At 46.4% G+C, this 24,598-nt stretch overlaps 1 protein-coding gene across 2 annotated transcripts in view; it reads right to left on the bottom strand.

Moving 5' to 3' along the window:
- The window catches only part of APLP1 (amyloid beta precursor like protein 1), a 212,823-nt gene extending 194,286 nt beyond the window's left edge, over positions 1–18,537 (bottom strand). For both annotated transcript variants that reach the window (XM_069201122.1, XM_069201124.1), the window contains exon 1: positions 18,141–18,537. In XM_069201122.1, the coding sequence (XP_069057223.1) occupies positions 18,141–18,218 (78 nt within the window). In that variant the 5' untranslated portion in view covers positions 18,219–18,537. The remainder of the gene's footprint in view (positions 1–18,140) is intronic.
- Between the last annotated feature and the right edge of the window lie 6,061 nt (positions 18,538–24,598).

Here is a 24,598-nt window from a genome sequence, read left to right as displayed (position 1 = left end):
TATAAAGCACCCCAATACCGTTGGGTTGAGTATGTGTAGGGGTGGTACGCTGGGTAGCCTGTCTTGCAAGGAGTGAGGAATACAGACTAAGGACCCTGTTGAAGAAAGAATCCTAGGTGGATAACAGGGGAAGGTTTACAATCTGTAGAAAGTTCACTAATGCATTAAATGTGTGGGAGTTAGCTCGTAACCAGCTGTTTGTTCTAACCTGACTGCAATTCAAAGCCAGATTAGAACAGGCTACATGGTCCTTAGGCTTCCGGCTGGATCATCAAGCATTCCTAACGAAAAGAGGCTTTCAGAGTCCGATTGATTCCATTTTAGTATAAGAAGTGCAACCCCATATCACATGGAATCTGCAACATGGGGCAGATGCTTTTGGATTCTGTTGTGGCAGAGTTTGCTCCCACTTTATGCCCTCCTGGCTAAATGGTACGGCCCTGCAGCAGAGTGTAATCTTTGTCAACCTAAGGTGCAAGATCTGAAACATGTTCTATTCGTCTGTCCAGCATTACTTTACCATTCCGCAGCAAGTGGCTGAAACCCATTTGCCTTCAGAGATCTATACTCTCTGTCCCGGAGCTATTAGTCTTTGTATGCACCCCCTAATGAAATGTTTTATTACAGGATTTTTTTTTTTACTTTTTAGAGTGTTTTTTACATTTGTATTAAATGTATTGTATGTAAACACTGATTTTCAGGAGTTCTTTGACTTATCTGTTGAGAAATGTTTGAAGTTTTTCTGCATGAAGTATATATAGCTTGGTTTTATATATCTTCTTTTTAATGTAGTTCTCTTTGAGATTTCCTTATCATAAATAAATAAACTTGGAGCATATTTTATATAAAGCTGTGAAAAAACCCCCTACTAAAAGCAGCGCTACATTAGAGATGAAACACATACCAATCACATTGGTCAAGCCATACATACCCTGCTTCCCACCTGCTCTTGACTTTTAATGTTAAAGTCATCTGTGACCTAGGGTCTAGGAAGAACGCAATAAGGAAAGGGGTATGTTTAGGAAGTTAATTGTGTGGGTCCTAGGTGGAGTTTCAACCACTACATCTGAGTGGACTTCCAAAAGAGAAGCAACAGAAGGAGGTCATGCAGAAAATAAGGGGTCAATCAATGCTTACTTTAGTAACAAGAGTAATGCGTGTGGCACACTCTGAACCTGAAAAATTGTAATTTTCATTATGAAAATCTACAGATTCTGAACCTTGGAAATACACAAGTTATGATGTGCATAATATCCCCATGATGCTCCCTACTGGAATTATCATAACGTAATGCTATGTTTTCACGAGACTTAGATAGCTAATTTTATCTAAACTTTGCTTAATGCAGCGTGGACAAAGAAAGTAACAGCAAATTAAATGGTTACAAGGTTACAATAAAAATACACTGGAATGATTAGAAAATGATTGGTTTACCGACTTTCTCTTCGATACATTCATTTTGAATTGAAGTGCCTACTTTCCATGGATGATCTTTTCCGAATCGTGGGGCATATTTACAATAGAGTGGCTCAGCACCGCCCTGCACCACAGGGGAAGGGCAGAAATGCACCATATTTGCAAAATACAGTGCATTTCTATCTTCTCCTCCTGCGCAGGTGCCCTTTTGGCTACCCATCGCCAATGCAGACGCCCTTGCACCATGACTCAAAGGTGCCTGTGTTGCATGCAGGGTTGATTTTGTGCAGGAAGGGACTCCTACCTGCACAAACATAACCCATGGAGAAGTTTTCCCTCCTTCTACGTGTGCTGCAGAATACAGCACACATAGGAAGAGGGAAAATAGAGTAGAAAGAGACATTTCACCGTGTTACGCCTCCCCTGGGCAGGCTATGGTTTGTCTCATTCCCGGGTTTATAGCGCCTGGTAAATCTGAGAAGGCGTTAAAACTCATGGGTGTTACATGGGAAACCCCACTGCGGTGCCCATAGACGTCCCCCACCCCCAAACGAAGAGTAAGGCAATGCAGCAATTTGCTCAGAAATGCCTTCAACCATATCTACGAGGCCATGAAAAGCCACACAGATTTATGTTTATTTGTCATTCTCCTAGGATAGACACGTGTTTTGTCTCAACCCTAAACCTTCCTCAATCTTCTGTTCTTGTTCTCTTTGATGACGCACTTCACTTGTTGCAGCTCCTTCCATCAGATGTCACTTACACAAGGAGCGGGTACATTCAGTCCCTAGTAAGGTCTTTACATGCGATTTTCTTCTCCCCTCACTTTATCTCAAGTTTTGCTCTATGTATTATACTTTTTTAAAAAAAATTTAATCCGGTTGATGTTAGTCTACTAGGTCGATAATTGTTGTTCTTTTCTTCTCTTTGGTACGTTCTTTCACGCATTGTTAATGCAGGATCCAAGGTTATTCCAGCCAGTAATTTTCAAGAGTGGGTTTTATCTAGGAAAGAGCTCTAGGTGACCTGGAAGCCAATCATTTTTAAGACGGTTAATCACAGGATTCCAATGTGTACTTTGTGCTGATGGGTAAACAATTCTCCACAGGCCAATTAGGGAATTATCTGTTATCTCACTAATTACTTCCTTGTCCACATTTGTTTCACTATCTGATTTCCAAACCTCTTTAGTACTAAATCAATCGCTACCAGCATCTTGTCTGCGTAGGACAGGTCTCTATTCAGATAACAGAGGTATTCTTTTGCTTAGGTTTTAACCAATGTTTGGCGATGGGTTGGTGCTTCAGCAAGGTAATCTAGGGGGACCCATAGGACTCCATCAGCTAGACGCCCAAATGGAGCCTGGTTGACCAGGAGGAAACAATGAAAGTCATGTCACCTAGTTTGAGAAAAACCTTGGCACTGGCCACACTGTGGTTCAACAATATACTTGTAAATTCACTAAAATGATTCTTATTTGTCCCGACGTGCTACATTTTGCCCATCCTTTACGTCAATAGTACGTGAATTATGTTTGCCATTGCTCAATTTACCTTACCTCTCGGATTGAACGGCTTTCCTAAATGAAAGCTATATCAAGAATTTGTGCCTTATGCAGGTAGGAATTTGATTCCCTTTAACATCCCTAGGCATAGATAGCATTTCTAGCAGATTGAGAAAACGGCTAAAGACTCGCCTGTTCATTCATGTGTAACCATCTCTACTGCCACCACCGGCCACTGAGCCGTGAGATGCCCAACACCAGCCCCACCACCTCAAGGCATCAACTTCACCACGGCCACTCACCATTACCACTACAATGAGATCATGGTTTAGGTCACCTCCACTTAATTAGCTCTCTGAGGCTGCATGTTATAAAACCCTTAATATTTAAATAAATACATTTCCAAAAAGCACTTCAAACCATTCACTCAAATAGTGTTTTTATATATATATATTTTTTTTTATGTGTTTAGTGTTTCCATTCATTGCAGAATCCATGCATTCCCACCGTGGTCATATTAACCTTATTACCTGTGACAGTAGAATTATTGAGTTGTGAATCATAAGGTCTAACTCTGAATACTTTAAGAAACTCCAGTACCATGTACACTCCGATTATAGCTATAGGGGTGGTGTGCAATGTCAGGGCTCCACTCCCGCCCCCTTCACAATGTTTGCAAGCTTCCTCCTTTTCAATGGTAATTTACATGTATCACTTGATGCGCCTTTTAGTTTGTCACTGTTATTTTGCTTCTCCAGGTTTTCATGGGTTCCTTTTTGGAGTTAGTTACACATCTATTCTTTGAAGTTAAGTCCATCTTTCAGGTACCGGTCTCCTTGTTAAGGGGGAGGTGATGACTCCATTTCTGCACGCGCCAGTTGTTTGAAGAATGATGTATGTCTCTGTGATGAGCACCTTTCCTGATGTTAGCAGGCAGTAGGTGATATCGTACCTTCTTGGTGCTGGGCTCTGATCCCACAATGTCTTTCTCACCATTTAGTTCCTTAGTTTGTGGCAAATAAATCCTCTAAAGCTAGCAGGATCGCAATAATTAATGTATTGTTTCCTTTATTGTTCCAGAGTTTAAAAAAAAAGTTGTATTGCCAATATCCATTCAAATGTGTTACTAAAATGCCTGTGGCTGTTTCTACTTCTCTGTAAAATCTGACACCTTATTGAAGCAGTCTTAAATTTGCGTTTTCGGCCTTTTCAATCCCAATGTGATTTAAAAAAAAATATTTAATCTCATTACTTAACTTCTCCTTGCGTGAACAGCATAAGTCTGTTTCCTCTTTTTTTGTTTAGTTTAGATCAGCTCTTGTCAGATTTCTTTCAGTTCTGCAGTGATCCCTTGGATGGTTGCATCAGAATCTGTGGTCTCTTCCTAGTATTTAGGGTTGGGAAGACCAGCTTTCTAATTTCTACTTTGTGCACATCTTTTATGTTGTTAGACTTTTGCTTTCAAACAGTCCTGCTACATGCAATCACCAAAGCATGTGTTACTTAAAGTAAGTTTTGTTTTATCCCAGTGTTCAGTAGCCGTGTTCTGTGTAAGAACTGTGACCTAGCCCCCTTTCACTGGACCTGCAGTAGTTCTGTCTCAATTATTATCCTTTTTACGGTCAAGCGCACAAGCGCTCTGGCCTGTTGTAATCTCTCTGTGGGCTTTGAACCACGCCCACTCTTGCTATTCATTCTTTGTTATGCTCGTCTTAAATGCTTCACTTTTATTGGTGCATTTGGTGAAATGTCCCTCCTTTGAGTGCTGAGTTCCCTCCCAAGGCGATTTAACTAAGTAAACATTTTTGTTGGCCATCACACTACGTCATGCTTCCTCCTGTTACAGCGTGCGAAGGCCCTTCCTCTGGTTTGCCTTTCATCCCAGCCGCGATCCTTTCTCCACATTCACGCAGGGAGCCAATAACTCTTGCGCTCATGGCAGCGGCGGTGCTTTGAATCGGCTCGCTTCTGTCAACTGTTTTACTTTTCATTTTTAAATTTATGTGGCAAAAAAGTACAGTTAGGAATTTACAACGCTAATAGCTCTAACTCGAGCAAACGCGAGACCCATGCATTGCAAATGCTTGTTGCTAATTTCCTAGCTGGTTATAAACCGTTGATAATGATCATTAAAAATATCAGAAATATATCCTCTCTGAAGAAGTCAGTCAGCCTGCTTGACCTGAGGATGCTGTAAGACATGTCTTTTCTCTTTGTTTTGAGTCCCCTTCATCTACTTTTACTCTTCTCTGCCTTCATATTTCAATAAGTTACATCATGCCTTCTTTGGTTGCTTTTGTTTGCATCAGTTTAATTGTTCCTTATTTAGACTCTTAGTTATATCTCTCGGATTCTTTCTGATTTTGCTAGTTTGTCCTCCTATTGCCTCATCTTTCATTGGTCATTCCCTCCACTAATAAACAATGTCAGGGAAAACTCCCTGACCCCAAGATGCCCACTGGTTCTGTTAAGCAGATGCATGTATTTTGTTAGTTCGGACGCTCCCTCCACCCCGCCAGGCTCCTTTCGAGCCCTTTGCGGGATGGTCTTCCTCCTGGTGGTCCTCACACTTTCTGGATTCATTGCCTGCTTGTGTCTCCTGAACTGCAAAAACTTTGGCTGCTGCCTGCATTGTGTACATGCAAATCAGCTCTGGTTAGCCCAGCAACCTTTAGGTGGTTTTAGTCCTTCTGCTGGTTACTCGTGCCACTTCTTTTTGTCTCACTGCTAGATGCAGGTTGTTGTGGGCGAGCTTAATTCTTCTTAAATTGTGTGACCTTTGATGTCAAGTATAGGAGGAAGAAACAGGTCTTTGTAATTCAACGTTCATGCATCATCTCTTTCCGACTTGAAAGATCACAGTTTAATCAGTGGTACCAGTCCCCTATATTTTCTACAAACTTTAGGTGAGTACTGGGTTATGAACGACTCATGCCGTATTTAAAAAGACACAAACCTCACACCAGCACCAAAATCCTACTAGGCAGAGGGTGGAGTTCAACACTCGTGCCTCCTACACAATGCGTTGCACAGCTGTGCTGCAGTTTACCTTTCAAAGTGGATGCAGTTCCCACATACATGCCAACACTGCAGAAGAGAAAGGATTAAAAAAATAATAAGCAGGAGAATATATTTCTCTCATCGACTTCTATTGAAGGAGAGACAATTTGAGGCGGAAAACGGCCAAAATAAAGCCATTTTTAGTATTAAAAATTGGGAGTATCCCGCCCAAATAGGGTCCATTGGCATGTATGTTCCCCCAAACCTGACACCCAAGGCTCCCCCAAAAAACAGTACGTTACTCCTCTCAGCAAGCAACGCACATGTGGGTGCAGGGATCTCCTACCAAAAAGGACACCATCCTTTGAAACTCCCCCCGCAGCCGATCCACCAGGAATCGGTAATTTTAGGAAAAACATAAAAGCTTTGAAGACCTTCCTCTTTTACCAAGCATTTGTGATAGTCACTCAAAGACTTCTGGACATTTTTCTTCCAAGGATGTTGTTTTAACCCATTTCCCTCGGTCATCGTGCAAGCACTTTTAAGCTACTTTGCTCTAGTGTGAGTCACGTGGAAGAGCACCTCCTTCCTGGTCATTGTGGATTTTGCTTTCAGTCCTGGATTTATGTGCGATAGCCCAATGCATTCTGGTTGTTGTAGGCTTGTTTTTGCTTCCATTGGTTTGCACACTTGAAATCAATGATTGGTAGGCAAAAAGGTCAGGATGGGAGTTGGTGACCATAATGGCGAGTGAGGTGGTCAGCTTAGGGAGCGCTATGAAAAATAAATAAATAATTCAAAGTCTATGGAGTGTTGAGCCCCATCTTGCATGATGGGTAGACCAGACCACTAGTCTGTACTACTTAAGTTTAGCAGATATTACAGATAGGAAAGAAAAAAACAAGAAAAAAAAGAAGAAAAAAAAACCTAAGAGCACAACATATTCAATTTATCTTAATTGAGTACATCATTGTCAACCCCCCCTGCCTGAAGATATGCTTATCCTCCCTGACGGAGCATCAGTGATTGCCACCTGTAGATACTATTCCAGCTGGTGAGATGTCCTTCCAAGGGAACTAAAAAGATGCTGCTCTAACCACACGATCCACGCCTTCTGAGGGCTACATGGGCTTCCAGGACCAGCTCGGTCAATGTAAGGCCATGTGCCATAGGTATTCCAGGGGGTGTGGCTGAGATTGATTGCAGCATTCTAATAGCAGATCTAAGGCAACCAGGAATAAGAGACCTCCAGAGATACACACTGTTGTATCTCCAGAGATACAACAGGTCAGTGGCCATGGGTTTTGACGCTTGGGATTGGAGCCAACGGGCTAGTCTTCTGAATATAGAAAACAAACATGGTTATTAGTGTGGACAAACCACTCCTAACACCCCATCATAGATGATATGATGAAGGCACATTTTGGAGCAGGATCCTGGAAGATGGCTGAGAGGCTGCCACCATTTTGTTTGAGAAAAAAAAACAAACAAAAAAGATTATATAGGAAGAAAAGCAGACGGAATAGGGAGGAACTCTAGTCAGAGCAGTGAAAGGCATAATCAATTCTCAGGGCGGTCCAAGCCATGCTGGGAGGTTTTGAAAGGTTTCAAGAGAAGGAGTGTAGTATGGGAAGGATTCAAAAAGCAGCATGGTACACAGCACACAGAAACCAATGACTCAACTAATTGCAACAGCATGATTACTATGACTGGCCATGGTTTATTACTACCTCACTCCTAGGTAAAGAGTAGGCACTAAGTATATCAATATTGCAGAACTGTAATGTGTAATAGCACAGTGGATGTGAGTAATGAGCCTTGGCTGAAGCAGGACGGATCTTTACAAGAAGAGAAAATGCAGACATCCATGAGGGTCATTGGCATATCCCACATAATGGGAGGCCCGGGGTTGAACCATGTGTCCCAGCAGCAGTTGATCATGTCCAGGCCATGCAATCAAGCAGCATAAGGCCAGGATATGTACGTCAGCTGCACACAGCTTTGTCCAGGACATTCCCTATGTCAGGGCTACGCTAGGTCCAGGCCATGTCCAATAGTGAGATTAGGCTGGGTCCAGGCCATGTACTCCAATGGCATGGGTCATATCCAATCAATGCATCTCTGCAGTACAGGCCTAAGTCCACAGCATGTACCCCAGCTGGCCGCACTGTGGGTCACAGTCTGTCCCACCTCAGGTCCAGTGCTGCTCCTGGTCAAGACCATGACCACCACCAGCCTTAGTCTGGTCCAGGCTTAGATCCTGGTTAGAAGATATGCGATTGTGCTCAATGGAATGTGTCTTTGCGGAGTATCATCCTCACAGACTCACCAGGTCACACAAGACCACCACGTAAAATGCCAGCATCAGTCTGCGAAATTAGGGGCCAGAAATACTAAACCTCATTGTGAATCATCTATGAAATCACAACTCACTGCAAAAAGCCCATTAGCTAAACAATCATCCCAGCTCATGAAGAACAGTGTGCCCTTACAGCCCACATGTTAACACTGTTTCCATCCCCAACACCACAAGCTAGCCTCTTATTTCACAGTACACCGCTTTACCTACCCCACACGTCAGATGGTAGCTCAGTGCTAATCTATTAGCAGTTTAACTCATGAGGTAGCTCTCGCAACTTGCAGTCTAACACAGTGCTCTTCACGAAAAACTCGTCTGTGGCACTAATGTTAAGTGGCTAAAACTGTGTCCCCTTGCTAACTCTGCTGCAATACGAGAATAGTTTTTGTAGAAACATGCTTCCCTGGGTCCTGAGATCCAGGGATGAGGCGGGATGAAGGGTTCTCGTTACCGCTTAGGGAATGGTCACGTTGTCAACAACCTGCTCAAATCCCAGGTAATTGTCAGGTATGGCCCCTTTGATGTATGATGGTGTGTACTGGTCTTCCCTCACCTGGGAATCCCTCCCAGGACCCAGGCTTCAAGAGCTCTAGTGCTGTCATGCGTCAACTTTGCCAATGGGCTTTACATTAGGCTCTGGAGACACCTAATCAGCTAACTACAGCAAATCCAGAACACCGCAGTCTGGCAAATTCTAAAACAGAGTTGATGGTCCCGGTCACTCCTGCAATCGACGCCCTGCACTGGTTACCTGTTGCAAGAAGAATCTTGTTGAAAGTTATCTGTATCACCCTTTGGGAGATCTACAGTCCAGGAGCTTTTTCTACAGTCTAAACTAGGACTGTCTGTCAAAAGGGGATCTTCAAATTCAAAAGTAGCTGTGTTCTTGATCAAAACCCATCTTAAAAAGGCGATTGGGAGGACACTTTTTTTCTGGCCTGACATGCAAGATCTGGTATACACTTAAAATAAGATGTAGGTAATAAGCAATCACCTAGAATTCACAAAAAGCAGTAAAGTTGAGGGTGTGCTTTAGGAAAAAACTGAAATTGCCTCAAGTTACACCAAGCATTGGCAAAAAAATCTGTACTTAAAAGAATGATGTATGGCACTTGAACGTATCTGTGTGAAAGCAAAGACCCTTAGAATCATATTGGTGTAGGTTAAACGGTCAGGTGACATTTGCATTGTCAAACCAAAACCTCAAATCCATGTAGGTTATTGACTGCCCTCCTTTCATCTGTGCTGCTGCCAGGGAAAAACACCATTAGTTATCTAGTAATCTAAGACATTTTATTAGCATTACAGTGTCATGTGTGTGCTCCTGAAAGTTCCGGCTTCTGGATAAATAAAGAAAATGATCACAGCTGTGTGGAGGGCTAACACAATTTTGTGGAGGCACACACCTTCTGCCCAAACAAAGCATGTACTCCTCACCGCCCAACACATGGACAGAGCCAAAGCCCCCCTCTAGTGATGCTCACATATTTGTCTGGCAAAAGCCATACTGTCAAGCCAGACCATAAAAACTATTTCAACAACAACTTCACATGGGATTGCAAACTGCACTCTTATCCCACACGTTTCACTCACTTAATAAAGGGTTGAGACATTTGCCATGGACTTTTAGAAGCACTCCTTTCAAGAAGAGACCACTTGAAAAAAAAAATGCAGCTCGCAAGCCACACCTCAATTGACACTATTCCAACCATGAGCAAGACATGGAGTGAATACTTACTCATTAGGGGTGAAAGAGCACTCAATACATAGCACTACAAACAAAAAAATGTTCCAAAGATGTGCAGTAAACCTAGTAAATACAGGACAGCAAAAGCTTCTTGGTGGAAGGACCTCATGGTGTACAAAAGCACCTACGATAGAGACTTCTTGCAATTAAGGAAGGGTGAAACTATAAACAATATAGACAACCCTCTGAATGGCACTCAATGTTAATACAACCAGTGAAGATGTGCCCATCCCAGTGAAACGTGTTCCCAGATATTGTCATCAAACGTCAGACTACATGGAGTTTTGAACATGAAGCAAGCACCAGAGGACATGTTCAGCATATGTAGATAGTGCGAACGTAGCTAGAGAGAGCCTAAAAAAAAAAAAATGTGGTAGACACAAGTGAAGGCTCTTTCAGAGAAGGGGAAGTGGAGAAGAACCCTGTTGAATATATATGGATTTGTACAGGGTTCATTGTATCTTTCAGCTTCTTTGGAACTATTTGCAGAAGAGATGTAAAATGAGCGAGTGAAGTCCATGAGGGTTGAGTTTGGTGACAGTATAATCACAAGAACCAAGTCTTGAGACCTTCCTTACACTTCCTGAGGTCTACCATGAGACAACGGGGAAAGCAGGAGATTTCCAAATGTTGGTTCTTGTGAGTGCAAGAACCTCCCTCTAAAAAGTTTACATCTCAGAATCCAAGACTCACTTGTGGAGGCCTACCTTCAGTGTCTCATCATGTGACATCGAATCAGCGGCATTCTGAATAATCACGCACCTCGCTGTGCATTACACAAAGAGGCTTTGGAAACCACATTGACCTCTGGGATAAGCAAGAGACTTTTATCAATAAGAAGCCATGGAGACAACACGCGACTAGGACTAAGCTAGATCAAAAGTCAGCGGTCCATAGAGCGGATCTAGCCTAGTTTCAGATGGTCGTTCCATCACAAAGTAATGGCAGCCCGATGTGTTCAAAGATATCCAGCTGTTGACTCTCAGCCATGATGCGTCCTACTGAAAACGTGTTATCCACCCACGGTGCAACCAAGGCTGAGAATGGGCAACTATACAAATCATACAAGCATTTGCAATACAATGGGTCTCACGTTTGCTCGGATTAGAGCTATTAGTGTTGTAAATTCCTAACTGGGCTCTTATTGCCAAATAAATTGAAAATGAAAAATAAAACAGTTGACATAAGCAAGCCAATTCAAAGTGCCACAGCCACTATGAGCGTTAAGGAGAGACACAAAAGGAAAAATAAGTTCGCTTGCAGTCAAATCTATCAGCAAAAGTGCAATTATCCATGTAACAGGGTTGATGGCCAAGGCAGTAACAAAACTGCACCAAGGAGGTACAAACCTAAAGCATTTACCAATGATAAAGGATTTTTGAAAGGCAAGCCCAGGAACGAGGGATAGTGATGGGTGTGCGGTGGGCGTGGTTAAAAGATCACAGATCGATTACAACTGGCCAGAGTGCTTGTGCGCTCAACCTAAAAGGGATGGGAACAAAGTTGAGCCTTGTGGATATTGACAGAAAACATCAACCAGCTTTAAGAAGACTGTTCCCAGGGTCTTCACTGCCAGAGAACAATGATGCATGGCAATTAACTGCAAGACTGGCCCATAGCCAGTAGTTGGCAAAAATATTGAAAGCAGCGGAGAGGTCCACTGCCTGGGAGCACCAATACTGTGAATGTAAGCCGCCACCAGTAAGAAGTCATGGAAACCCCTCTGAAACAGGCTGTAAAAGATTCAAGGACCTGACGACTGTTCACAAAGGTTCTCATCTGCAAAGTCACTGCTTTTCAAAGCATCTTCGATAGGGAGAAAAGGTTCCGAAGGGAAGTGACGTTGGTAAAAATCAGTGGAGTTGAGGGATGACTTCCTGAACAGCTGCCTGTGAGAACATTGTTGGCAAAATACCAATAGACTAAAATATATCTATATTTAGAGGTGCCTCACTTGTTGATATGTTTTTCTAAGTATAGTATGTCTTGTATTTGTCTATTTTATGTGATTCGCATGTGCCTTTTTCCACAAACAGGGTGGTGGTTGTAATAGCTCCACACCCATAAGTAATACAAGTAGCAAACTGTATTCTTTTGTTTTCCACAGGTTTTCCAGAAGGACATTGTTACCAATGGGTGTTACTTTATTTTAGTTGTATGTACCACATCATACCACGGAGCATTTAATGTTAGTGCTTTCACTAGTGGTAGTTAATCAAGGAGTGGCACCAGGGAGTCCACCTTGGTCCTGAAGAGGAGCCTAGGGGTAGACTCCGAAACATGTAGACGGTTTAGGAGGTAAAGTACATATTATACCCCACCTCCAACACCCCTCTTTTAACCATACCACCCTTGTGAGACATTAAATTAGTAATATCATCCAGAGGTCGGTATTTTTAACTCACCTAAGACTCCCCCATTCCTACCCCTCTAAGTATTGACATTGATGAAACTACAGCAGTGCTCCCACGTAGTCCATCAGTCACAGCACACCTCGCTCTGCAGCCAATGATGAAGCATGCTACGAAGGGGTAACCCTGGTGGGTGAGGGTTTTTCACACACAAAAATCCCCTTTTTCCACCCTGTGGGAGTTCCTTTGGGCTGGGCCTTTTTGTAAAGTTGTGTAGGCTCTAAGGAGGACAGGCTCAGCCCTAAAAAAACTCCTTCTCCCTCTTTGTTAGCATATTATCGAATACCCTAAATGTTGTCGTGAAAATATACAATTTGTATTATTAAATCTCCATACCTATATGTATAATCAATAGTATTCAACATATACATGGTGTGTCTGCACATACACACACGCCCCTCTACCTTCGCAATATTTTGGTATTCAGTGCTTAGGGTGCACAATTTGTGTACACTCACATTTTGAGCACGATATTCTGGGAGCACACCATAGTACACAGGAGTGTGACCAGTAACACTTCGTTTGCCAGTCCGTGGCCCACAATGGCTTCCTTTTTAAACAGTATGTCACTGGAAAGGACATTTGTCATAAGCAAGTGCACGCAGTGACGTTTGTATTTTTCACTGAATCAGATTAGTGGGTTTTCTCGGTTTTAGCATCAGAATGATCTCGTGGAACTGATATTCTCGTTATGGGCCTCAAACACTTCTTTCCTCCCAGTAGTTGTCGTCTCTTGATCCAGAGATAACTCTCACTTAGTCTTCGATGGTTGGGGCAAGACACGCTCCTCAAAATAAAAATAAAAAACTGATTCACAAAAAGGTTTTGTTAATTATGACTGAAAATGTAGAAGATATTTTCAACCAAAATAGGAAAAGACACACCTTCTCACAAAACAACCTTTGTAAACTGGGACTTGAAAGAGCAATAGGACGTTAGCGCTCACTGGATACCGTCACTGCGAGAGGAGTGCGAAGAACAGTGACCAGAGCTCACTGGATACCGTCACTGCGAAGAACAGTGACCAGGGCTCACTGGATACCGTCACTGCGAAGAACAGTGACCGGGGCTCACTGGATACCGTCACTGCGAAGGAACAGTGACCGGGGCTCACTGGATACCGTCACTGCGAAGGAACAGTGACCGGGGCTCACTGGATACCGTTACTGCGAAGGAACAGTGACCGGGGCTCACTGGATACCGTCACTGCGAGAGGAGTGCGAAGAACAGTGACCAGAGCTCACTGGATACCGTCACTGCGAGAGGAGTGCGAAGAACAGTGACCAGAGCTCACTGGATACCGTCACTGCGAAGAACAGTGACCAGGGCTCACTGGATACCGTCACTGCGAAGAACAGTGACCGGGGCTCACTGGATACCGTCACTGCGAAGGAACAGTGACCGGGGCTCACTGGATACCGTCACTGCGAAGGAACAGTGACCGGGGCTCACTGGATACCGTTACTGCGAAGGAACAGTGACCGGGGCTCACTGGATACCGTCACTGCGAGAGGAGTGCGAAGAACAGTGACCAGAGCTCACTGGATACCGTCACTGCGAGAGGAGTGCGAAGAACAGTGACCAGAGCTCACTGGATACCGTCACTGCGAAGAACAGTGACCAGGGCTCACTGGATACCGTCACTGCGAAGGAACAGTGACCGGGGCTCACTGGATACCGTCACTGCGAAGGAACAGTGACCGGGGCTCACTGGATACCGTTACTGCGAAGGAACAGTGACCGGGGCTCACTGGATACCGTCACTGCGAGAGGAGTGCGAAGAACAGTGACCAGAGCTCACTGGATACCGTCACTGCGAAGGAACAGTGACCGGGGCTCACTGGATACCGTCACTGCGAAGGAACAGTGACCGGGGCTCACTGGATACCGTCACTGCGAAGGAACAGTGACCGGGGCTCACTGGATACCGTCACTGCGAAGGAACAGTGACCGGGGCTCCCTGGATACCGTCACTGCGAGAGGACTGCGAAGAACAGTGACCAGAGCTCACTGGATACCCTCACTGCGAAGAACAGTGACCAGAGCTCACTGGATACCGTCACTGCGAGAGGAGTGCGAAGAACAGTGACCAGAGCTCACTGGATACCGTCACTGCGAAGAACAGTGACCAGGGCTCACTGGATACCGTCACTGCGAAGGAACAGTGACCGGGGCTCACTGGATACCGTCACTGCGAAGGAACAGTGACCGGGGCTCACTGGATACCGTTACTGCGAAGGAACAGTGACCGGGGCTCACTGGATACCGTCACTGCGAGAGGAGTGCGAAGAACAGTGACCAGAGCTCACTGGATACCGTCACTGCGAAGGAACAGTGACCGGGGCTCACTGGATACCGTCACTGCGAAGGAACAGTGACCGGGGCTCACTGGATACCGTCACTGCGAAGGAACAGTGACCGGGGCTCACTGGATACCGTCACTGCGAAGGAACAGTGACCGGGGCTCCCTGGATACCGTCACTGCGAGAGGACTGCGAAGAACAGTGACCAGAGCTCACTGGATACCCTCACTGCGAAGAACAGTGACCAGAGCTCACTGGATACCGTCACTGCGAGAGGACTGTGAAGAACGGTAACCAGAGAGCTCACTGGATATTCTCACCGAGAGCACTGTGACACAAAATGGTACAGTGACCAGAGCTCACAGGATGCCCCATGAAAGAGCACTGTGATGGAACTGTGAAATGAGCTCACTGGACAGCATCACTGACAGCATTGTGACACAAAAAGGTACAGTGGCCAAAGCTCACTGGATGCCCTCACTGAAAGAACACTGTGACTAAATGGCAGTGACCTGAGCTCACTGGATACCCTCACTGGGAGCACCGTGACACGAAATGGCACAGTGACCAGACCTTACTGGCTATCCTCACTGTAAGGGAACTGCGATGGAATAGTGACCTGAGCTCACTGGGAGCACTGTGACACGAAATAGCAGTGACCTGAGCTCCCTGGATATCCTCACTGAGAGAGGACTGCAATGGCACAGTGACCAGAGCTCACTGGCTACCCTCACTGAAACAGAACTGCGATGGAACAGTGACCTGAGCTCACTGGATATTCTCACTGAAACTGCGGCCTGAAATCACAGGTCACATCAAACACTTACTAAGTGTGCCGTATGACGTCAGAGCTCACTCCAAGTGCCATTAAACAGTGCCCTGTGACTTCTTCGCTATAGCTGCAATATGCTATCAGAGCTCAGTGAATATCAAGAATGAAACTGTCCTGTGACGCCAGTGTTGAGTATCCTCGTGTAAACTGCCTTGTGACGTCAGAGCTCAAGCGACAGCTTCACGGAAAGTGTCCGGTGGCAACAGAATTAAGTGGAAACGTTCGTTCTGCACTTCTTTACAGCTACCATCATAGAATTAAAACGGATTAAAACCATCCCAACAGAAGCAGCTTTGGAAAACTAGGAGTGGGGAACATTTGAGTCTCGGTGCATCGAACCGTGACGTCAGATCACAAGATCTGAAACAGTGCAATACCACAGACACCTACTAATGTGGTTAACAAGATCACAGAGCCTGTTGTCATGACGCACCTGCGCCGTCAGTGCTGACAGGATGATTGAACAGAGAAGTACATATCCAGCACAGAGCAGCCCTTGCACAAAGGTCAGGTCCAGAGCGTCCTAGAAGAGGCCAGTCGTTTTGTTTTAACACTTCCCAACGAAGTGGTACATCCCGGCACTTTTACGTGACGTCACGAGTGGACTTTATTGCACTCGTCCTAGTTGACTTTTCAAGCAAATGTGTTTTATGTTCACAGTTTTCTCTGAACTGCCTGTGCAGACTTTTCCTTACCGGCTGTGTGAATGTGAAGTACTGGGGTGCATGGGTGAGAGGGGTACACAGCCAGTTGTGGGTCCCAGGGCACCCCTTTTTTTGTTCAGTAGCGTGACTTGCATGCCTTGAGCATAGGAGCAAGTAAGGGAAGAGCCGATGCCCCCCACCCCTCGGTTGTTGTGGTGGTAGTAAAATACAGCGATTGTCAAGGTTCAGTGGGCTTCTCCGGGTCCGGGGTCACTGCACCTGCTGCACCAGCAGCAGCGACGCCCCTGTTTCTGACGAAGAACGCCTTTTCTCACCAGAAGGAGGTACAGATACACGCGCCACCGATGCCTTGAACACGTCCATAAATAATGCAGGACTCCCACGTACACTGCAGAGGCCGCGCGGATGGCACATTTATCAAGGACCCGCGAAGGCTCGCGGGGGCGACCGGGCGGGGGTAAAAGGAGGAGGCAGGCTGTTGAGATTATAGAAGATGGGATGAAGAGTGGAGAATCAGAAGGGTGGGGAGCAGAAATGGAAGGGGGGGGGGCATAGGATGCTGAAGACCACAGGAAACGGCGATGGGGCTAGTGGGGAGGGAACGAGGCGAGCGCCCAGAGGCGATTGAGTTAATTGAGCACTATGTACAAGTACCAACATTCATTCATTCATTAATTGCGAGCTGAGGAAGGGGAGGGAGGATTAACATCAGAGGGAGGGGGAGATTGGATATGGACATCTAAAAGACGGCGGGAGAGGATATTATGTGAAGGAAACCGGAGAACCGAAATTTTATGAATAGAACTGGCTCCGGAAGGGTCGTCGGAGGCGACCCCCTCCCTCCGGCCAACATGAGGTCCGCCAAGGCCCACTGCAGCCACTCTCCAGACCTGACCCAGCTGGTCCTCAGCGCACCCCGTTATGCAGGTGGGGGCTGTGGGTGACCGACGGTGCCCGAGGAGAACACAAGGTGGAGAGATGCAATGCACCAGGGCACGGTGAGCACAGACGTAAGGGGCAGAAGCATCATCTCTCCCTGCCCAGAGGACACTGGGCCCTGAGAGGTGCCCCCTCCCCGACAGTCCACGGAGAATATGTATGAACAGTCTAGCCACAGGCACCCCCTCCAAACAACCTCCACCTCTCCCAAAAACCTGTCAGAGGCCTTCAGACCTACCTAGTCTGACCTCCAAATCCCGGGGGTCCCAGACAAGGCAGAGGCCTGTGCGCCCACCGGGGCAGAGCCCCGCATCCCCAGAAAGAATAGAATGATGCTCAGAACAGCGCTCACCTCGACCCCACCCACGCCACACTGACAGCGGCCAGGAGACAGCACAGGCTGCTAGGCGCACCGTGGCCCAGATACGGGGGGCTGATGAGCATGGCGGAGGCAGTGGGGGACTCACCCCCACTAACCTGCAGGATGTGAGCTGGGGTTCGGTAAAGGGCCCCCCGCCCCATACACAGAGGGGAGGTATCCACAGTCAGGAGAGAACCCCGGTGCTCATTGCAAGAGAAGGTGGGGTGAGGGGGTGGGCATTCTATGGGAGCAATTTCGTCATCTGATTCTCCTGTAAAAAAGACGGACATCCCAACCTCGTACTCCTCAGGTAAACCATCCCCGGTACAAAGGGCTGGTCGCTCCATTTGTCGGGATTATAGGGGTTTCTTGGGTGGCGTGCCCCCCACCCCCGGCTTGCAGCGTGCAACACGGACACTATTTCTATGGCTCCGACTATCATCGTTTTTGATGAAGGGGTGACCTATAAATACCGGGCGCCCCTTCAATACGATTTTTGTACTAAAATATGTCTGAAAACATTTAAAAAACACCACAGAATCAACCCACCCGCTTCTGAAACATCCCAGCCCTGTTTACAGAATGAGACGATGGTGGTCTTACCTGCCCGGGGGCGGGCAGCCCCCAGCACACGCCGTACACGAAGAAGAGGAGGAGGGAGAGGGTCGCAGGCCCCGCCATGCTGTCTTTGGGGTTCTCGGCCTGGGTTCTAGAGCGGGGGGTTCTAGAGCCGGGGTGGGGGAGCAGGGCCTCTGTGCGCCGAGCCTCCTGTCTGCAGTGTCTGGTTCGTTCTGCTCGGTGCTGCTGATAAAGAGAGCCTCACCCCTCCTCCTCCTCAGCACGGAGGGAGCTGGAGGAGGAAGGCCCTCCTCCCAGGCAGGGATGCAGGCCGAGGCAGCCCTCTCTGCAGGCAGCCGGGGGCGCTAGCCGGCGTGGAGAGGGGCACCCGGGAGTAGGGTGTCTGCTGAGGGGGGCTACTGGACTACAGAGGGCGAAGAATGGAGGTGGGTGGGGTCTACGGGGCAGATGTTTGTCCGCAGGAGGGGGAGGAGAGTGAGGGGTGGGAGTGTCTGCAAGAGGAGGGCAGATTAAAGGGCTGGGGTGGGTTGGCAGTGGTGGGAAAGGTGGTAGAATGGGGTGGGGGATGCCAATGGGGGAAGAGGGTGCGGGAGGTGGGCGTCTGCCCGGATAACGTGCATACTCAGTAAAAACACTGACAGCCCTCCACAGGTCTGCAGGGGTCAGCCAAAGTGACACCCCCCGGCCTGGGGGTGGAAACCAGAGCTGCCAGGGCCAGACACAATTATAGGGAACATGCAGATGTGTCAGAGTGAGAGATGCGAGTCCATCTGTGTGTGTCACTCCGGCTCTCTGCCTGCGGTAGAGACAGAGCCCAGGGGCAGGAACGGCCTGTCTCTCCCGGGTCTGTTATTTCATCTGCCTTCTTCTTGTTTTCATCTTCCTTGTGTAGGTCTTCCCGCCTGTCCGCAGTGAATTGAAATTGCATTTATATAGTGCTTACTACCCCTGACAAGGAGTTAAAGCACTTTATGGCAGCTAAAACCCTACCTGGGGGCCCAAAGATAGTGCTCGCTCCATTGGTTATTGGGGTTACTCTTGTGCGCTCAAATAAACCATTCCGTGCATTTATTCCAGTTTCTCCTGCGCGTATTAATGACTTGGGGGTAATCTTTAGAGGGGGCCATGTGAGGGGCAGATGGCTGCTGGGATGAATAAATATTGTTATGTTACAGGGATATGGATTTAAAGAATGTACGATTAAGACAGACAGGCATGCGTCGTGGTCACTTTACGCACAAGGCATGTAGCAGGGAAGCCGAGGTCCACTCAAAATAAAGAAGGGAGGGAAAGTTCAAAGGTCAGTTTTTCATCTAAGGTTCTAGAAGTATAGCAGTTGCAGTTTTTTGAGGTAGCAAGCAATCTTTGAATGTAAAACTCGAGAAAAAAACAGTTTCACATTTTGCTCTAAATGAGTACGGCTTTTACCAACCTTTCTAGAGACACTTTACCTTTCAAAGAGGTGGCAGATCAGTGCTTAATTTGTGCTTGTTGTTTCCGTTACTGAGCACCGGCACTTATTTTTGAGGGCTGGCGCTTATTCTTCTGCCTCAAGCATTTTCTACGAGCAAAAGACACATATGGGAAATATGGAGGAAGAGAAAAACGAAAAAACGTCACAAAGGGAGAAAGCAGAAAGCTGCAAGAGTGAGCTGAAGGGGCAGGGAGTGGCTGTAAATGGAGTGACGAGGCTTGAGGTGCCTTCAGGATTACGCTGCCTCAGTACTCCATGCTCGCACATTTAATTGCAACAGCCGTGTGTTTAAAAGGACGGATTTGGGCACCGGCACGTTTTTATTTACAAATTAAGCAATGTGGCAGCTTCGCAGTAAAGAGCAACCCCTGTATTGTTGAGACCCCCCTTTACGAGCAACCGTCCAGCAGTCTCGCATTTACCCGTAATTCCCATTTGAGGACATAATCGAGAAAGCTCTTATGCACATCACCCCCCTGTAGATACAACACATACTGAAAACCCAGAAGGGACACCTCTGTGGACCTAGTACAGCAGTACATTCATCACTATAAAATATTGTTGTCATTTGTGCATGCAAATCATTTTTCACCATAACCTGCACATAAAACCTTTGTTACGGATCTACCAACAACTTCTTAATATATAACAAGGCAGTTGATAAACAGTTGCAGCAATCATCATTGGTAGATCCAATGCATGTTTGTCTGACCCATCCATTACCTGGTTCGGAAGGTGCTGGGCTGAAGGCAATTGGGCCCACAGAACAGATCCCCCTGTCTGCAGAATGGATGTGCCTGAGGTCACTGGGACCCTCCAGCTTCCACCTTGCCTGGTGGAGAATTCCTGCTTGTAGGCCTGTCTCTGGCAGCGTGGCCTTTCTGCACGCGTGTGTGTCTTCCTGTGCAGATGTCTACAGGGGTGTGAGTCTAACTGCTCTAACTCTGTATATGTGTCAGCTTGAATGCCTGTGTGTGTTAATGTTTGGTCCATCTTCTCTGATTGCGCCAATGAGTGTGACTCTGTGTACGTATCTGCTTTTGTGGATCTCTGCTTCTATATGTGTTTGCCCAGTTCTCTTGAGAGTCTGCCTGTCCTAGTCTCTGATTATTTGTATACATTTGAAAGCATATGTGTGTGTATAACATCAGGACTGTCCTATTTCCGGTGTTCTTCCTTTGTTGTTTTATACTTTGTTTCTGTGTTTGTCTGCATGTGTGAGTGATTAACCGCAGTAAAGTTTCTCCTGTAGCTCTTGCATGTGCAGGTCTCTGCTTGTTTGAGGCTACTTGTTTGAGTGCCTGCGACTATGTCAGCGACTACCATCGATATGGGAGTCTACCTGGTGAAGTGTCTGTCTCTGGTTGTGTACATAATTGCATCTTTTGTGTGCTTATGTGTCATCTTGTGTCAACATCCCTACATCAGTCCGACTCCGTTAAGGGGGCCACAGGCCAGAAAGGGGCTTCTGGGCCACAACCATGGTGGATGAGGTTGTTTGCCATCAATGTCCTAGTATCAGTCCTAACAACGGCTCTGCAAACTGGGCTAAGTACAACCCTTTCCACACTTGACTCTCAGGGTAGTGAGGGCGAGCAGTCACAGGCTTCTCTAGGAGTTAGTGTGCAGTGGGAGGCAGGAACTCATAGTTCAAGAGTCAACCAATAGGCACAATACGGTCTCTATCTATTTATAACAGAAGGCACTTACATCTCATAGCACAATTCAATAGGAGTCACAATTATAGGTTTGTTGTCTTCTTTATGATTTCAATTACAGCCTAATATCCCCTCTTAGAACGTTCTCTCCATTCTAGGAGATCTCTAGGGGCACTTGTACTATTATTTCATGAAATGTGGCACAGCAAGGGAAAGAGAGAGAGCAGAAATGCTCCATATTTATAATATATAGAGCATTTCTGCTCTCTTCTGGCATGGACACTTCATGTCCTGCCCAGCGCCAATGCAGACACCCTTACACAATCGTGCAAGTGTGCCTATGTTATGGCAGGATTGTTTTTATTCAGGAAGGGGATCTTCCTGCAAAAAACAATCCTTAGAGGCATATTTCTCTTTCTATGTGTGCTGCAGCTGTGGTGCACCCAAGGCGGGGGCAGTAGACAGATGGCCACTATGAAGGCATGCATGGTGCACCCCTCCAGGTCACACAGGAGAATCTGGACCTTGCGTTACTAACAATAGGCCCAAACCTCCCTAAATGTTCTATATTGGTGTGATGTGAAAGCCTAATAAAAAGTCAGGACACCAATTTCACAGGTTATATGTGATTTCATAAAAAAACTATTTAATGGAATACCATTTCTGAGAATCCATTTCATCTAAACTGTTTACTGGAAAATTTCAGACTGAATTGCATGTACCTTTTCATAGAAATCAATTCATAGAATGTCTTTTTGGTTGAAATTGGCTTTTGGATGCTTATTTTTTAAGTCTAAATGCAGGTCTTACTTTCAGGAACATTTTCTTCAGAGATATTTATTTCAGTGCTTTACTGCAGGGGACATTATTTAATATTTATACCTTTCATATTGTCAATTACTTCAGATGGTTTTTATTCGCTGACCCATCCCCACCTGTGAACAACCTCTACCGCTGACCCCTCACAATCCCTAAATACAATCAATCCTTCACCACACCTAAACTACGCTCATTCCCAAAGTCTAAAATACCCTTCGACCTCAAAAATCTACCATAGTTGAACCATAAAATCACTCACTACCCCCGACTCCACCCATTCCTGAACGCTAAAATCCCTTTCTACATCTAAACCCTACCTATCCCATAATCCTTAAAACACCTCAGCACACCCAAACTTCACACATCCCTGAACAACAAAAAACCCTCACAGCCCTTAAACACTAGACATACATGAACCATAATAATTCCTCATCACCCTCAACTACTCATCCCAAAAGCCTAAAAAAAACCTTTCTACTTCTAAACTCCACTCATCCCTAAATCCTTAAAACCCCTCACCACCCTAAATTCCTCAGCTGCTACCCATAACTGAACCTTAAAAACCCTCACCTGCCCTAAACTCTGCCCATCCATGAACCCATAACCCCTCAACACTCTTACACTCCACCCATCCCTGAAACCTAAAACACCTCATTCACCTAAACACCACTCACCTATGAACCCTAAACGCCCCTCCACACCCATACACTCCACCTACCTCTGTACCCTAAATACCCCTTTCCATGCCTGAGTGCCAATTATTCCTGATCCCTAAAAATGCTCATTAACCTAAGCATTACCCATCCCTGATCTCCAATACTCCACAGTATCTTTCCTTTAAAATGTTTCCTTTAATTTTCTATTTTCTTTGTGTTTCTTTAAAATTATTGTCTTTCCTTTAAATTGGTTTTTAATTATTTGGTTTCCTCCAATCTGGTTTCTCAGTCTTCGTTTTCCATTAATTCACACACATCAGTTTCACGTGCATTCAGTCCGGCACTGAGGCAGTACACCTATGTACCATGCTATCCTGCCCTTTGTTGTTTCCCTAATTGAGACTGATTTTGCAGAACGTTTGTATGCTAGTGCCACCAGTGGCGGATGGTGGGCGGCTGTGGTGTGCGACTGTGCGGAGGAGTGAGGAGCGGAGCACACGCTGGGACTCGCCGAGGCGAGGTGAAACGGGGGGGAGCGGAATCGGCCACACAGTGCCGCGAGCTGCGATCCAGCATTGGGAAGCATCCGTTTTTAACCTGGTCCCTTCCTACTGCATGTGAATGGGAGGCAAACAAGGAGGAGCCTGAGCCCTGAGGCCTGCTCCCAGTTCATCGAGGGGAGTTGAAGGTGAGGTGGCAGTGGCAGGGGTTGGGGGTTGGGAAGCGTGGTGTGCAGACACCCAAGCCCCCACTCACCATCAGTCAGTCACTGACCACGCCCCGGTCAGCTGACCAGTGGGACTGCAGCATGGTGTTTGGACCCAGGAAACACATGAAGCCACCAGACCACTCAGCCAGCAGTGAGTCAAGCACTAAGAGCCAAGTTTCAACTCACTCCAAATTCGCACCAGCACAGCACAGGCACAACACAGACTAGGAGGTGGTGCAAGCAATTGTGCAACTAATAGTGAGCAACTGCAGAGTTCCATACCTCACGAGCTAGAGATATTTATTGCATATTTATTGAGGGGGCAAGTTACTTCAGGGCTCTAGGCCACAGCTACCCTTTTGCACGGAAGCGGCCAGTGTTAGACTGGTGCGGCTTGTGCTTAAAGGAAACCTGCCAAGCACCTCACCACCTCATCAACTCTTCCCCTCATCACCGGCACAGGCACTTAATTCTAGTTTGGTCACCTAACCATCAACTACCGGCAAAAGGAGTAGAAGAGCAAGGATGACACTAACTTGGGGGAGGAGAAAAGCAGCAAAGATGTTAAGGCAAAGCTCCCCAGGATCAACGGACTCAATGGTCCAACCGATTGACTCTACTGAGTTCAACCCTTCCACTAACCCAACAACGACCAAGAAGCCTGTCAACACCTCAAATAAACTAGTTGGACATCACAAGAAAGAGGGATACAAAATGACTGACTTTTTGTTAACTAAGCCGGCCGATAAGTCCATCCCAGCTGACCATGGCTCACAGCCGGTTCTATTGGATATGGATGCTGCTACTGCGACCACTTCTGTAGTGACAGAGAGGACCCTTCAGGACAGGGAAAGCTTCCGCAGCAGCACCCCAAGCACCCCTAACATAATAACTATGGCAGAAGTACATACTGGTAATCAACAGGTCTCCTCTACTTTAAATCTTAGCAACTGGAATAACTGGAGCTTGAACTCCCCTCTACAGTCTCCACAAGTACCGCAGTTACGGCTATTAGAGCAATCACCGCAGGGGCGGTGTATCAGCAACTGCACAATGACGCATGATCCACCTGCTATTGACCTCTCTGATACTTGCGCCACCGTCTCTTCAACTGAGCCAGTGGCTTGTGAGGGATCCACTAATGCGGCCCAACCATCCAACACCAA

This window comes from Pleurodeles waltl, chromosome 7 (assembly GCF_031143425.1).
Source record: "Pleurodeles waltl isolate 20211129_DDA chromosome 7, aPleWal1.hap1.20221129, whole genome shotgun sequence".
In the NCBI taxonomy this organism is placed as follows: Eukaryota; Metazoa; Chordata; class Amphibia; order Caudata; family Salamandridae; genus Pleurodeles; species Pleurodeles waltl.
This window is presented reverse-complemented; position numbering and strand designations above follow the sequence as displayed.